The 16,459-nt window shown below is 38.0% G+C and overlaps 1 protein-coding gene across 14 annotated transcripts in view; it reads right to left on the minus strand.

Annotated features, from left to right (window-relative positions):
• The window catches only part of SLC8A3 (solute carrier family 8 member A3), a 231,167-nt gene that overhangs the window by 5,710 nt on the left and 208,998 nt on the right, over positions 1 to 16,459 (minus strand). For 7 of the 14 annotated variants that reach the window (XM_056810758.1, XM_007472908.2, XM_056810759.1 and 4 more), the window contains 3 exons: positions 6,222 to 6,239; positions 1,278 to 1,402; positions 473 to 572 (listed from right to left, as the gene is read on the minus strand). In XM_056810758.1, the coding sequence (XP_056666736.1) occupies positions 473 to 572; positions 1,278 to 1,402; positions 6,222 to 6,239 (243 nt within the window). The remainder of the gene's footprint in view (positions 1 to 472; positions 573 to 1,277; positions 1,403 to 6,221; positions 6,240 to 16,459) is intronic. The other 7 variants (XM_056810760.1, XM_056810762.1, XM_001368645.4 and 4 more) reach the window with 1 other exon arrangement.

Here is a 16,459-nt window from a genome sequence, read left to right on the forward strand (position 1 = left end):
AAAATGCACAAGTAGGGAATTATGACACAGTGTGTACTGTTAAATGGGTTGATATGTTGGTTGGTTTCTCTGAATTGCTTTTCTTCTCCCTATTTTTTTATTATTTATTCCATGGGATTTTTGCTGGGTAGAAGAGGGAGAAGTGTATATATTCAGAAATGAAGGAGATACGAAAACAAAAGATATAAATAAAATTCTTTTTAAAAAGCACCCCCACAATTTTATTGTTCAGAGGCAAATAGGAAAGGAAATCTTGTTGTCTCTCTTTTTATGGAAAGGGAAAACCAATGTAAGAAAAGGGCGTGACTTCACCAAGTTTACCATCACCTTCAGACTTGGGATTAGAATAATGAATCATGGGGTACAGTTATCCTCAGAAATAGGAATATCCATCTTCTCTTAATCCATGGACCAATGGTTCTCCCCAGTATTACCCAGCCTCCTCAACTTCTATAACTCTAACCCGTCTCACCTGCACTGACAGTGATGGCCTCCATGAACTGATCACGCCAGGAATGCGTCCCCACCACCAGGGCAAGGTTTGTCTTCTTGATTAATTTATCCACTGTATTCTGTCAAAGAAACAGAAACCTGAAGCCATAAGGTCAGAATTCTCAGGGCCCACTGAGGAATTCATGGGCCTAGGAAGAAAGGAGCAAAATGAGAGAATATCTCATTGTGAGAGGTGGGAGAAATTACGAATGGATTTGCATAGGCTGAGGACTGAAAAGTGTCAAAGGACCCTTCTCTTTTTATTTTCTTTCCTTACATTTTTCCAGAACAGAATTACAAAAGTCACAATAAACATGCCTAAAAGGCCCTGTGCTGTTGCAAAGAGTTTATATCTCATAAAAAATGAAATTATAATGATTATGATGAAATAAGATTTAGAATTTAAAGGTATTTTAAGGATCATCTGGTCATAGGATTTTAGCATCACAGGATTTAGCTATGAAAGGGACCATAAAGATCATCTTCTTCAGGATGATGAAGAAGAAGAAACTGAAACATAGAGAGGTTAGCAAAGTTACCCGTGCATACAAAGGTTAAATAAGTAGCATTTAAAAATACCCCTCATTCAAATTCTCTAATTTGCCCTCATAACTTGTGCTTGTGACAGAATTATACCCATTTTCCAGACTAAAAAATTGAGACAGCATATTTTAAATTATTTACCCCTCTTACATAGTCATTTAATGGTGGAACAAGATTTAAACCCCAAATCTCTTGCCTCCCATCCCAGAACTCTTTCAATTCAATCTCACTGATGTCCTGACCTTGAATTCATAGGACTCTTCAATGATTACTTCTAATTTGGGGTGCTCGCCCAGCACTGGCTTCCCCATCTCTGCTATCCTCTTGGCCTCCTCCTCCTCCATGGATAGCTTCCTGTCAGTCACATCTGCAAGAAAACAAAATAAAACCAAGCTTCAGGGCATTTCCCCAGAAGTCAGTGGTTCAGTGATCTGGGTGCGAGGAGCAGGGAAAGAATATGAGCACATACATTTCTACTGCAAATTAACACCTTTAATTACTGAGCACTTTGACCCAAAAAGCTCCAGGAACATTAAAGACACCCATCAGTTTCCAGAGTGATTATTGTATCTATTTTGATATATGGGAAATTCTTCAAGGAATTAAATCCTATCCACAATCACTCAGTAAATTGCTGGCAGGATCAAATATAAACCCCAAATCCTTACCTAACATCTATCCCTAAGTCTTTCTGGCTCCTATTTTTGAGATAAGAATACTGCTAGCCTCCCCTTTACTGACATGCAAATTCAGTCACCTTTCATGTGGAAAAGGGCAACTGTTGAATGGCTGAACAATAATTTCATGACATAGTCCTGGGTGGAAAGTAAAAAACATTGGACCCAGTAGAAATGCCTGCCATTTCACATAAACAGCTGTTTACAGCACTTCAGAATTGGGATGGTGCCAAAAAAGAGAAGGAAGCTGCCTCCAGGAATATCAGCATTTAAAGTTCATGCCATTCTCACAATAAGGACTCTGGAACATTTCCCAAAAACTTCATTGGCTTTCATCTAGTGGTGCCTAAAACTGACTCCATGGGAGCCGGGCAAAATTTTCTCAAAACAATTCTGATTGTTTAACTCCAATCAGTCTCTTTACTTTCTTCCAGAGCTCCCCCTGGGAAGCATAGCATCCTGACTCTGTGGCCAACAGAGGCTTTCATGGGTTGAAACAGTCAGAGGCTCTTCCCAATTATGCTGGCAAGTCCCTTTTAAGGCAGCTTCAATATGCAGACAGATTTATTTTCTGTCTTAAAGAATAAGAAGTGTTTGGCAGCTAGTTCCTTCCAGAGCTTATTTTAACTTATACACATCCAATTCCACATGTGCTCATGTAATTAATTCTTTCATTTGGCACCTTAATTACTTCCACACTACATGCTGAGTTTCCTTGGGGATTCCTATGCTTTGGATAGTCTCAGAGCAGAGAGATGTCATAAGGCCTTTTCTTTCTCTGTAGCTTGATGAATTGGTATGAGGTAGAAGAGAACTAACTTCAGCACATGTTGAAATGAGAATCCATTAAAAAGATCAACAATGAATGATCCATTGAGGAATTTCTCCAATGTCAAGGATGGCAAATAGCCAGTGGGGACCTGAAGGAGTGTTGAAAAGATCTTCAATAGAGAGGTTGAAGAATGAAAACCAAGTAGACTCAGAACTGTCCATGGTGCTGTCTTTCTTTATCTAGGTTTTATCTATATTAATTTTATCTAGGTTTAAAACAGTCAGACTTTGACTATTCCCCAAAAGAGTTGAGAATTACTTGTGGGAAATTTTCTCTTCAGACCTCCATCATCTAAGTGTTTCAATGACTAATTCCTTTCTAATAGACCAATAGGCTATGGTTAGAATTCTTATAAGTAAACCTAGGCACACAATAGGGAGTTATCTTCCTGTTTAGGCAGCCATAAAGAGCAGCCTTGGGCTCTTCGGGCCACTCCATCTAATTATTCAAAAATCAGAGCATGGATTCTGTGTGTGTGTGTGTGTGTGTGTGTGTGTGTGTGTGTGTGTGTTATTGGATGTCACTGTCTCACAAAAGAAGGGTTATACTCTGTCTAGAAGAATCTGTGCTACTTTCCCGTAGGTCATATTTGTACATGGCCAAACAGCTCTTTATGCCAGCATAATGAGTTCCCTAGTGACATGTCATTGTACCTGTCTAAGTCTTTGTCTATCCGCCAATCTAGCAGTGTATCTATCAGGCAGAATATCGATTTACCTATTGACCTCTCCACTTCCTTGTAATGGCAGTCAGGTTTATTAACCAGCTTTCTATATAAATTTCTGGGTCTTGTTTCTGAGTCTCTGTCTAGAACCTTATACCTTGTATACTCTACAACACTTGGGAAAGTGCTTTATAATATCATATCCTCCACAAATAGTTTGCTGATGTATATGTTTCTAATTGCACTATAGATGCCAGACCTCAGTTTCATCAACAGTATCCATTTTTTGTTCTTTCATTAAACTTAAACCTCAATTAGGATTTCTTGAGAGAAAGCTGAGCCAGGAAACAATTATGTTCACTCTTATGTAACCAAAACTCCCCCTAAACCTCTCCCCCACCCATGATACAAGGGAAAGTAGGGATTACTGATGACCTGGACAATCCATTTTGTGTATGAGCAATATTTATCAAATTCTGAAGACTAGGAGAATTTCAAAGGAGGAAAGGAAGATAAAATGGAGGCTTGAAAAGCATAGGAAGAGAGGATTGTCAGACTTAAAGCAGATAAGGTTATAGATAATGATTCAAAAGCTCTTTCACATGGTAAAAGGGGACAGAGAGATTCCCTGGATCTCCGAATGCACCCCTTGGCTTGATTAGATAGTTTAACATCCAAAGGTTTCATCCCCATCACCCCACTGGCAAAGGTTGCCAACCCAATAAAAATAGTTTCAAAAACAAAAAAACAAGAACTTGAAACTACACAATGGACTTAAGTCATGTTCCCAAATGACAGATTCCCAATTTCAGAAGACTATGAAAATACACTCTTGCATCTATTATGAGTTTCTAGTCATACCGAAATTGACATCCATGGGGGTGGGGTAAGAATAAGAAATGAATAAGTTTTGGAGAAAAAGCCTTTTCCTCTAAACTGAAACCATGAAAGAACAATTTTTAAATTACTGACATTGGTTGAATGTTTTGGTAGAACTCCATTTGACAAAATTAAATCATGACAACTATCAGAGAGAAGGGGAAATGGGAACAAGTGAAGATAAGACTTCTGGAACCAAATTAATTTATTCTCCTCCCCTCTTTTCTTCTCTTGTTTTGTCTTATCTTCTCTCTTCTCTTCTTTTTCTACTTCTTTTCCTTCCTTTTTTAAAAAAAAATATCTACACTATTAAAATAGAAACCCACTGAAACAGATGTGTAATCTACACTGAGACTTGTCAAACCAGTATTAAGTTTGAAGGGTGACTTCAGCTACAGAAAAATAATGTGGATTGTGGTAGGAAAGAAGATGTTTGTGCCTCATATGACTTCAGATGGTTCTTCACCAAAAGGTCTGGAGTGAAGCAGCTGGGTGGCTCAGGGAATGGTGAACCAGTCCTAGAGATGAGAGGTCCAGGGTTCAAATCTGACCTCAGATACTTCCTGTGTGACCCTGGGCATGTCACTTAACTCCAATTGCCTGGCTCTTACTGCTCTTCTGCCTTGGAACCAATACTTAGTATGTATTCTAAGGCAGAAGGTAAGGGCTTAGAGAGGGGAAAAAAGGTCTGGAGAGATATATATGACATTTTCTTAAAAGGCAATAAAACATCTTCTAAAACCACATTTCCTTTTTCCTTGACCCTTTCTGCACTAAGTTCTTAGCTCCAGTTCCTCTCTAATATCCACAGGAAAGGTAATGCTAACTTTCACTTTGAGTCTGACTAATACTTCATAATCACAGAATAATAATAATAATAATATGTATAATACCAATAATAATATTCCATAGATACTTTTCACTCATAGAATCATCCAGAAAAAAAAAGGTTCAAATATTTCTTTGAGTTTACTTACACATTTCTTGGTATGGATATGTTTGAAGGTCAGTGATGACATTTCCAAACATTTTAGAAGCTTGAGTCTCAGCACCATGCAAAGAGTCTTGAATATGTTGTTTAATAACTTAGCCAAGTTATATTGAATTCATGAGATAGAAAAGTTCCAGTATCAACAAAATTCCCAAATTATTGCAGAATTGACTTTTCTAGTTCCGGCTGATGGTTTGAGGGGTTTTTCCCCACAAGGCCCTTAGAGCTTTTTTTCTTTAAACCCTCACCTTCTATCACTTCCAAGGCAGAAGAGTGGCAAGGACTAGACAATTGGGGTTAAGTGACTTGTCCAGAGTCACACAGTTAGGAAGTGTCTGAGGCTAGACTTGAACCCAAGACCAATCATATCTAGGCCTGGCTTTCTATCCAACTGAGGCACCAAGCTGTCTCTGCTAGAGTTTTTGAAACAAAATGATATCATCAAAATTCATCTTCAAGATCATGTTTTCAGCAGCTATACAGCTCAATCTCTCATTCCTCTATATCCTATTTGAGATATGAGATGAATCAGAACTAGGAAAGAATCTTGATACTTTTCATTTTCTTTCCAAGAGTCAGAAGAGATCAGCTAAATAATAGGCTCAAAGAATTTTGTATTTGGAAAGGATCTTTAAAAGTCATAAAGTCCCACCCCTTCTTTATTCATGAATTCTTTCAACAACATTCCTGACAAGCCATTATCCAAACACTGCTTGAACACTGTCAATGAAGAGAAACTTCTTCCTTCACAGGGCAGACCATTTCATTTTTGTACATTTCTGCCAGTAAATCCTTCCTTATATTAAGCTAAATTTGCCTTCCTGTAACCTCCAACCACTGGTCTCATTTTTTTTATTTGTACGGAATAAATGTAAAATATTTTCCATATTAGAACCCTTCAGATATTTATTTGGAAATAGTGACAATATTTCTGCCCCCTTCCCTTATAAGTCCATGTGAAAAAATTACTGAAATGAGGCCACAAGCCTTTGAAGAACTTGCCAGGATTAAATATCCTTAGCACCCCCAAACTGACTGCCAAACCTCAGTCCCTACTGACCCAATGTGTCCCTTTAAAAAGGGCAAAGGGCCGAAGCCATCTGACAACTGACAGGAAAAGAAGAGGAAAAACAAACCTCTTACCTGGAGATAACAGGAGTGCTGTTTGTAAATGGATATCATACAGGAAAAAGAGAGAAAATGGAAGAGAGTTAATGTCCCATATGGAAACATTTTCTTGGGTTTTTTAAAAGTGCCATAAAAAGGAGAGCAGTGCTATTAGTGAGAACTTTGCAGCCACAAGTAAGCATGTGTAGTAGTAGCTGAAGGATGCAAATGAAGCTGTAAGAGGGGTGTCCACCAAGGACCCTGGAATTCCAAATTGTCTCCTTTTTATTTCCAGTATCTCAGGGATTAGAATAGAGGACAGAGCAGAGTCAGGACTAGAGGAAGGACTAGGGCTAGGGGAAGAGAGAAGGTTGGTCTTGTGAGACATAAGAGCCTGAGTTCAACAGAACTGAAAGGAAGCCAAAGGAAGGACAAAGCCATCATCAAAAGCCAAAAGGAACAGTGCTAGGCTTATCATTAAGTGGTGGGTATGATCAGGGGCATGAACCCTAACGGTGATTGTACATTCTAGCCTGGGAAAATGAAACAGTTGCTGGTTCTGTGCCTCACCTCCTGGGTCAAACTTCCTGCTAGAAGGTAGGACAACCTCTCAAGTTGTGTATTAGACCTAAATAATTACAAACAGCCTCCTAGCTATTATATAAAACAAACTTCTGTCTAGAGAGGAGAAAGAGGAGATGTAAGGCATTGGATGTAGAGCATATAGATGTAGCAGTTGTCTCTGCAACAAGATTGTAAATTCCTTTTGGACAAAGTCCTTCTCATGTTTTAAGACCTGGAACTAACCAATTTTTTTGATGATAGAACACATTATAATTTGAAGTTTGTGAAGATTAAATTTAACCCTCCCCTGATTATAACAATGAAATTAATTAACTCTTCCCTGATTGTGAAGATTAAATTGTAACCACTACTTGTTTTTAGATTTAATCACAAAAAGTATAAACACCCTACTTACAGTAGTGGGAAGATCTGCCCATTTTTTATATTTAATCACCAAAGGTGTAAACACGCCATGTCACATAGTAAGTGGGAGGTCTGTGAACCACGAGTGAAATAGTGGGTGATGAATCAAAATCAACTGACTGCCCCTGGGCAGTCCTAAAAGCAAAAGCATCAACTATGATTGGTACACATAAAAATTAGGCACAAAAGAAAGTGCCTTTAAAAGGGAGTGACAACTGCCTGAGTGCAGTTCAACTTGGAACTCTCAACTTGGAGTGGAACCTCTTGTGAGAGAGAGTTCTAGTGGGAGCTCTACTGGGAGTTCAACTTGGAGTGGAGGCTGATAAAGAATCTGCTGATTGAACTGGTATGTGGTGAGTGAAAAGCTGACTCTTAACTGCTGGATTTTTCTGAAAAACTAACCTCAGGAGAGACTTACCTCTTGAGAGAGACTTCCCCAGGTCCTCAGCTTTGCCAAGGCCTAAGGGAGTAAATTACTCAGTGCTTAAGCTAGATATCTTACCCTATCCTCTCTCTGATTTTCTTACCTCACTCTTACATTTTGTAAATAAATTAAATTCCTGGTCTTAAATAATCCAGTCCAACTCTTTTAAAATAACTCCTTTTCCCCCTTACAAGTTTTACTTCTATAGCATTTCACTTTAAGGAATTCCAGGCACTGTTTCCAAAGTGCCTCTGGGATGGACAGGAAGGAGTCTGTGCTATTTTACTGATATGAATTAGTGGAAAACAAACAAGGGATTATGAGTTATATTATAATGAAAGTCTCTAGGAATGGAACTCAGGTCTTCTGACTCAAGTTTATTGGTCAATGCCACCAAAATTACATATGAATTTGCTTCTGGAAAAAGCCATTGAGGAAGTAAAACAGTGCACCTTTTTTCATTTCACTGACTATGCCCAAACTCTCAGCTAAAGAACAACCCTCCAATGGAAATAACTAACCACAATACTTTACATACATCTAAATTTGTCAGGTATAGCCCCTCTAGAAAACACCCAGGAGCCCACAGTTAGTGGCCCTAATCATTCATCTCTAACTTATTTTTTGAAGGAGGTAGACTCCAAGAGTGGTAATCAATGGGAATCTTCTGACAGTTGTCTCAATAAATCTGATGCAGCTCAGCAGCTGCTGAGTGGTTCAGAAATATCCAGGAAGAATTGACCTTTACTGACACTGAACTCCAAGGCTACTCCTTTTTGGATGCTGATGTTAGGGAATCCAGGGGCTTTTGTTAGGAACACCAAAGCAGCATTGTCCAATATATATGATCTTCTAATGCTTAAGGAAGAATCCTTTGCTCATTCTCAGAGTATTCCAGGAAAGAAGAGGAAAAGCCATTTTCTTCCATAAACAATAAGGAACAACATCTTAGTAGCCTCCACAGATTCCCAGCTTGATGCCTTATCAAGAGGTGTCTTTGCATTGTCAAAGGCTGTGCAAGCAGCTTTGGTTCTGGAAGATTCTACCCTACTATGAAGGCTTTATGTATGGTTTTTGGCAACAGAATGAATCTGCTTTCTGAAGACCAGAGAGAAATCATCACTGGAAAACCACAAAACAAAAATACAAAATGCTCCATGGTACTAGGCAGTGTGAATCTTAAAAATTCTCAGACCCTACTTCAGAACACTTGGTTATGACCATTCCCCACTTTAAACAATGAAGGGACTTAGTCAGGAATGTGAAAACTCTACTCCACCCATACTTAAGCATACTTTAGGGGAAAATAAAGTTGTAAACTCTTTACTGAACAATGTAAAAGTACTTAACTCATACTTATAGTAAAGCAAAAGCCTTAAGCTAAGTCTATTTTTAGGAAGGTGCTAAGTACCCATGAAGGTCAGGCAACAAAGAAGTGAGAACTTACTCAGAGGTTTTTTCAGGTGTGAATTACTCAAAAGTTTAGTCTACTCAAGTGTGAATTAAGAATGGTCTGTCCTTTGGAAAACATCTACTGTGATTGGTAGATGTGAGAACTTAGGGGAGGTGACATAGGAGAAAATTCTCTTTAAAAGGAGATGAGAAGCTGAGAGCAGGGGACTCTCTCTCAGAGAACTCTCTCTGGAGATGGAGCTGGCAAAAGCTGAATTGGTACGGGTCTCTGAACACTAGAGTCTTGCTTGGACAAATCTTGTGGTGAGTTGATAAAAGACTGACTGATCTCTCTCTTAAAGCTTAAGCCTTAAGGCTGGCCTAAACCGGTCTAGCCCTTTTCCTACTATTCCCTCCTACTCTTATTCTCTCCTTTTCATTAATCCCTTATTTGTATTAAGTTAAATCTCCATTAAAAACCCATCTGACTTGGGTATATTTCATATTTGGGAATTTTTCCCTAGTGACCACTTTATTTTTAATATAAAAAACATATCTTTGTGGTTACAGCTTATACCAACCACTCTTTTAAATGTTACAGCAGTCCCCCTCTTGATTCTTCAATAATGGTAGTGGCATAGTAGGAAAAGGAATAAGGGATGCTAAGAATTATGCAGGTTTTAGGCTGTCTATATATTTTAACCTTGCTGATGATGCACTAAATGTAAGATACTTGTCCAACAATTGACAAGGAACATATTACCAGAGGAAAGGAATCTTATCAATCTTGACATTCTTCCTATAAATGAAACAAGAAGAAAAAAAGAAAGTTGCAACTAATTGGAAGGATGGTTCACAAGTTCTCCTTGAAGAAACAAAGACTTTGGGGAAGATGATATTATCATGTATCCAAAAGCAATAAGACATAAAAAATGTCATAGGATGGCTCATATTACATTGCCCTTGGTAATCATTTGCAAAAAAGGCCAACATGAAATAATTATATTAAGCACCAATATTTGTTGCATGAACTGAAGGAGTAGGGAAATTCTAGGAATAACTTGATTAGACCTGCCAAATCAAATCAAAACCCAGACTTAAACTTTGTGAATTCAATTCAAAAGTGAGAATAGATGAAGGTGACAATGGAAGGGGAGAAAACCTTTTCAATGACTCAAAAACCTTCTTTTTCTATATCATAGTTTCTTTGGGGAAATAGTAGGTAGGTCCTAGATATAATGAACAGTGAATAATGTAGTATGTGCAAAAAAGAAATTGATTATTTTTAATATATAGAAAATGAGAACCATTCCTGATTCGGCTGTTTGAGTATAATCAGACCATCAACTAATAAGGACAAAGATCAAAACTGGTACAAAGCCATAAGAAATGGATTAGAAATATACACAGCAAATAAAACCATTTAATCTTAACTTTTTCAAATAAATATGCTGCTAACTTATTCAAAGTTATTGATAATGTAAAACAGATTATGGGTGGAAGATAGGATATAGACACAGTAATTTCATACATTAGTTTAAACCAATGTAAATCAATTGCTATTACAGGAAATCAAAAGAATCTTTTAATACTTTGTTCAGCAACACTCATTTCTAAGCAGTGAAAATTGTCAACCAAAGACAATGCTGGCTTAGACTATAAACTTATTAGGAAAAATCTTATAGAGAAGAATATAATGGAAATTTATAAGCAATGCCACTTCATACAATTGAGAAAAGCAATAGAAGGTAAAACCAACTTGTAGAAAGCTTGGCCATTGACTCAGCTAAACAAAGTTATCCTAAAGGCATTCAAGAGTAAAAATGGAAGGAGGGCAATAAACAAGAAAAAAATGAGGGAAATCTGTAGATTTTTTTAAACAAATTCTTTTCATTGTTGAGAACAGTACAGCTACCATACTTGGACTGTAACATAACAGCCCCAACTATACTTCTAAAAGAGGAAGAAATGACATTAAAGAGAACAAAGACAGGAAAATCACATGGTTTAGACAAAATATATATAAAGAAAGCCAATGCTGGATCAGTTGGGATGCTGTTGAGCCAGCCATCAATTCACAAGGTTGCTGAAGGTAAAGAAGATGCCTAAGGCATAGAAAAATATCTTAAATGTTATTAATGCCAAAAATTTTAAGGTAACTGAGAAACCATCAATATCTATTGACCTATATGTCTACTTTCCTATCTATATAATTTTATGAGATCATTTAGACATGTTTCAGAGGAATCCTCAGTTAGAGTACGGGCAGAGAACAGTCAGCTTTTGCAAGTGATATCCCATGCTAGGCAATATCTTTGACATTAAATAATTATCTAAAGGATATGACCCTGGGCATGTCACTTAATCTTCTCTATACCTTTTTCTCATCTGCAAATTGAGGGTGTTGAATAAGATGGACCCTTTGAGCCTTGAAATCTGTGATCGCATGACCTATAAACTTCTCTAAGAAACAAAAGTTCATATTTTTAATACAAATATGCTATTGGTGTTGTTATATGAAAGCAAGATATAGAATATAAATCTCTGAAGAACTGAAAATGAGAATCACTTAGAGAGCAATGAAGAGGTTTGTGATGGATGTGAGCAGACTATAAATTTTAACAAGTAAGGAACTTTAAAGAGTAAAGGATTCAGCAAGGAAATGTATAATAGGAAGTGTTACCCTCATGATAATTATGAAAGATAAAAAGTATACAGTCCTCTTGGAGATGGGAGGTCCTGGGTTCAATTCTGGTCTTATATACTTTCTGGCTGTGTGACCCTAGGCAAGTCACTTGATCCAAATTGCCTAGCCCTTACCACTTTTCTGCCTTGGAACCAAAGTAAATTCTAAGACAAAAGGATTTAAAAAGGAAAAAAATAAATAGCCATAATGCACTAGAGGTACACTTGTAACATAAGAAGTAAGTGAGGAATTCCATCCCCAGCATATTGGACAGATCCTCAGGAAGTAATTTATAAGAGGACATGAAGAAGAATTGAATAGGATGAGTGGGTATAGATGGGTCAGGATCTTTTTTGATGGAGAAGATATTTAACTTTATGAGACCACAAATCCTTTTGAGTGCTGAAATAACGCAGACCTAGAGTGCTAGGATATGCCATATAGACAAATGGAGGATGTTTAGATTTTCTGCTAAATTAGGGACATGGTCAGGGGTGGTTGCACACACTGTCATCTCTGCTGCTAGGGAGGCTGAGGTTGGCAAATCATTTGAGTTTGGGTGTACTGAAGAGCAGAGCTAAAGTTGATCTGGTGCCTGCATTAATACTTAATTAATATGATGGAATCTTGTTAATGTAGGTCTACTTGGCTACATATGGAGTGGCAAACTAGCCCAGGTCAGAAAAAAAGAATAAAGCTTCTGTATTGATCACTCTTGAGTCTGGGCTCATAAATGGCCACCATACTTTGAAAGATCAGAAAAAGATTTCAGTTCATTCATTTTTTTCACTTGTGTCCAACTCTTCATGATCTTTTTAGGGTTTTCTTGGTAAAGATATTGAAGTAGTTTGCCATTTCCTTCTCTAGATCACTTTAAAATGAGGAAACTGAGGCAAATAAGACTTAGTGACTTGCCTAGGTTCACATAGCTAGTAAGTGTCTGAAGCCTGATCTGAATTTAGGAAGATAAATATTCCTGACACCAGGCACTCTATGCACTATATCATAGAGCTGCCCATCTGACGAGATAGAGAGACTCAGACTTTAAATTAAACAAAAAAGTCATGTTCATGGAAACAAGGCCCTTAGCTGATGTTTCATCTTGGAACTTGACCCTACCTCAACACTCAAGGAAAGCTCTCAATGGAATTTCCAGCAAGGATGTGCCACAGTCCAAGGGGATGTCTATGGTTTCATGACTTCTGTCATAGAAAGATCCAGAAGTGACCTGTCTAAACTTCCCTTTCTTCATAAAATTTGTAAATTCCTTTACAATAAATAGTTACTGGTAAATAAAGCTAAAATTATCTTAATGATAATCTTGTTCATGTTCATTATAAGCACTATAAAATGACAAGATATATCAACTCATGAAGTTTCTTTTGTTTTTGTGAAATACTAAAACCAATTCCTTTACTTGCCTCTCAAAGGAGACCTTATGAACCATCTTCTTTCCTTCACATAATTGTCAAATTAATCTTCCTAAGTCACAAGTGTGAATATGTTGCTTCCCTGCTCAAAAATTTCAACTTTCTCCCTTTTGACCAAAACAAAAATTCTTTGATGAAGCACTTGACACCTTCTACAACCTGATATGCTCTCCAGATTTATTTCACATTACTTCCCTTTCATTTCCCTTTTTTATTGTTCCAGTCAAATTACAAACATGTCCCTTCTCATCTTCTTACATCTGCATAAGCTATCCTTTTCCCCTGAAATGTACTCTCTCCTCATTTCTGGCAGCTAGGTAGCACAAAGGATAGAACACTGTGCCTAGTGCTCAGGAAGACTCGTCTTCCTGAATTCATATCTGCTTCAGACACTTAAAAGCTATATAATCCTGGGCTAGTCATTTTATCCCGTCTGCCTCAGTTTCTTCGTCTGTAAAATGAGTTGCAGAAGGGAATGGCAAACTATTCCAGGATCTTTGCCAGGAAAACTCCAAATGGGGTCACAAAGAGTCAGATGCATGACTGAACCTCATTTACAAATTTTACAATCCTTATCTTCCTTCTATGCTCAGCTGAAGGGTCACCTTTTCTGTGAAGCTTTTCCTGATCAGTACATCTCCCTGATGTTATTAATCCTCTCTCTTTCTTCTTAGCTGTGCCCAGAGCTTTTTCTCAAATCTCTTCCTTTATCTTTGCCACTGCCCATGCCTTTTTCATCTTGTATCCCCCTTAGATAGAATGGAAGCCCTTTGTGGTCTAGGCTGTCTCACTTTTGCCTTTGTATTTCCATTACAAAGCACAATATTTGCATATAAGATCATCGAGTCATAAATTTAAGGTTAGAATAGAATAGGTACCCAATCAGTATTTGTTAATTTGAAATCAGGCATATGGATGTGAAAATGGAGAATGACAGTATTGAGTCAGACAACAGCTTAGAGAAAGACTTTGTATGGCTGGATCCATGAGCTCCACTCAGCACCCAGTTTCATGTGATGGGCCATCCCAGAAAATGAACACTTTGCCTCTGTTACCCCTAAGGATCTTTGCTTGGACATGAATTTCTGTTGCCCTAGGAATACCAGTCATCAGCTTCCTGTTTTGGGTCATCCTAAGCATCTTCTTTGACTTCCTCTTCTCTGCTGGTTTTCTTTCTACATTGGGTAACTAGTGTAGAAGGTAAGCAAAGGAGGAGGGAAGCCACATTCGCTTTTCTAATTATTTTCCATAGGAGGTATACATGGTGCTCCCTATGAACCTGGGGAAAGTATTTCTGCCATGATGTCTCTTGGACTCCTTCTCCATGTTTGAAAGTCCTGCTAAGGTATCTCAATCTCGGATCCCCAGAAATATAATAGGATTGGGGGTAATCTAAAAGATGGGAAAAGATACCAGAAGCCCATATGTCATAGTGCTGCCCCCCAAAAGCCCTCTGGATTTCTTGCCTTTCTTGTGACAGGTTGTTTCAACTCTCAGAGGAGGATAAGGGAAATCGATTCTCCTACCACCTGGTACCTCTGGCCTGCCCTCTGGAATCCCCATACTTAGAGCCCTTGGCACTTTCCGACCTGTGATATCAGAAATGGAAAATAAATCAGAGAAGCCTAAGTGAGATGTCTCCCTTCCCTCCAAAAACCTCATCTGTATTTTAGTAGCCTATTGAATGGGACAAACCCAAGTGTTTCCACATTCCCAAAGAAAATTAGAAGTGAAAAGAGTCTGGCCTAACCTGGGTAGCAGGTCAGGAAAGCAGCTTCCTACTGGAGCATTGATCTTCCTCCCCAAAGAAACCTCAAGATCATCTCATATGAAACTCAAATACCTCTTTCTCTGAAGGCTGAACCACAGATATGCCCTGCTCCTCTGCAGAGGTGGTTACATCCTCATTTCTGTGGTAGCTGTACTTTATGCCATATTTCTCCTGGACCCAGGTAATAATAATAATAATTGTTACCATTTGTATAGTACTTTGAAGTTTTGCAAAGTGTTTTACATGTTATCTTTCTTGACCTTTGTAATGACCTTGTGAAGTAGATGCTATTACTATCCCCATTTTACAGATAAGGAACTGAGGTTGAGCATTCAGTGTCTTGTTCAGGGTCACATAAATGTCTGAGCAAAGATTCAGATCTTCCTGATTCTGAATTCCTGATTCTGAATCCAATACTCCACTTTTCCACTTGGCTTACATAGCAGGCCTTCTCGTATTAGTTAGAGGTCAAATAAAGGCTTAGAATTTTTGACATCATGGGCCAGTTTGCTTCTTCCCATGGAAATATCTAAATTCCTACAAACGGTTTTAATGAATACAGCGATGGCATACCAGGATCAGTAGAACCCACTTCATTAGATACCAAATGGCTAAACAGTAAATACCATCCCCTGAAGAACTATACTTTTACCACAATTATTCTTTGAATGTATATGAAAATGGATTCTGGTGGCACAATTTAGAAGACAAGACAAGTTTAATTTTGTTCAGTTAGGTCCAACTCTTTGTGACCCCATTTGGGATTTTCTTGGCAAGGATAGTGGAGTGGTTTGCCATCTCCTTCTCCAACTCATTTTCCAGATGAGGAAACTGAGGCAAACAAGGTTAAGTGAATTGCCCAGGGTAGTGAGCCAAGGTCACACACTAATGAATAGCAAAAATGAGATTTTTAACTCAAGTCCTCTAAGTCTAAATCCAGTGTTCTTTCTACTATTACATTATCTCTCTCCCTTCCCACCCCTCCAAACTATTCCCTATCCTCACAATAGTTTTAATGATGAATATTAAGCATGCCTTGCAGAATTCCAATTCTAGCCTTTTAGGTATCTGATATTGTTCTTGACTTCTGCTGAACAATCCTCTCCTCCTCCAGGCCAGCTGTGTTCCTTGTTTCAGCCTCCCCCATCTTAGCAGCTCATCCAGAGCTTTTAATCCTACTTTTGAAATCTGCTCTGTTTTCTCAGCCTAGGGTCTTCTGTTTCTAATCCAGTTTCTTTCCATAAATGGAATTGTAATTTTGGCTACATGAAGAAAAGGGGAATGTTTAAAGCTCATCTAACTGTACCATTTTAAATACTTGATGACCCTTGCTTCAAATACCCACACCTAAACGTTTACAATAATGAAAAACGTTGTCTCTTGTATTATTGTCTGAAACTTTTAGAATAGCAAAGAATTCTGAGGATTAGGGCTTGCTGGCTAGTTTGCTATTGGGGCTCAAGCATGAAGTTTGTCTCCCTTTTACTTCTGATCTTATATACAATCACTAAAGGAAACTTAAGAAACAAAAAACTAGGCCCTCAGGATACCAGAATAGATGGTAAAGAAACTGCCCTGAATTGT

The sequence above is a fragment of the Monodelphis domestica genome, chromosome 1 (assembly GCF_027887165.1).
Source record: "Monodelphis domestica isolate mMonDom1 chromosome 1, mMonDom1.pri, whole genome shotgun sequence".
Taxonomy (NCBI): Eukaryota; Metazoa; Chordata; class Mammalia; order Didelphimorphia; family Didelphidae; genus Monodelphis; species Monodelphis domestica.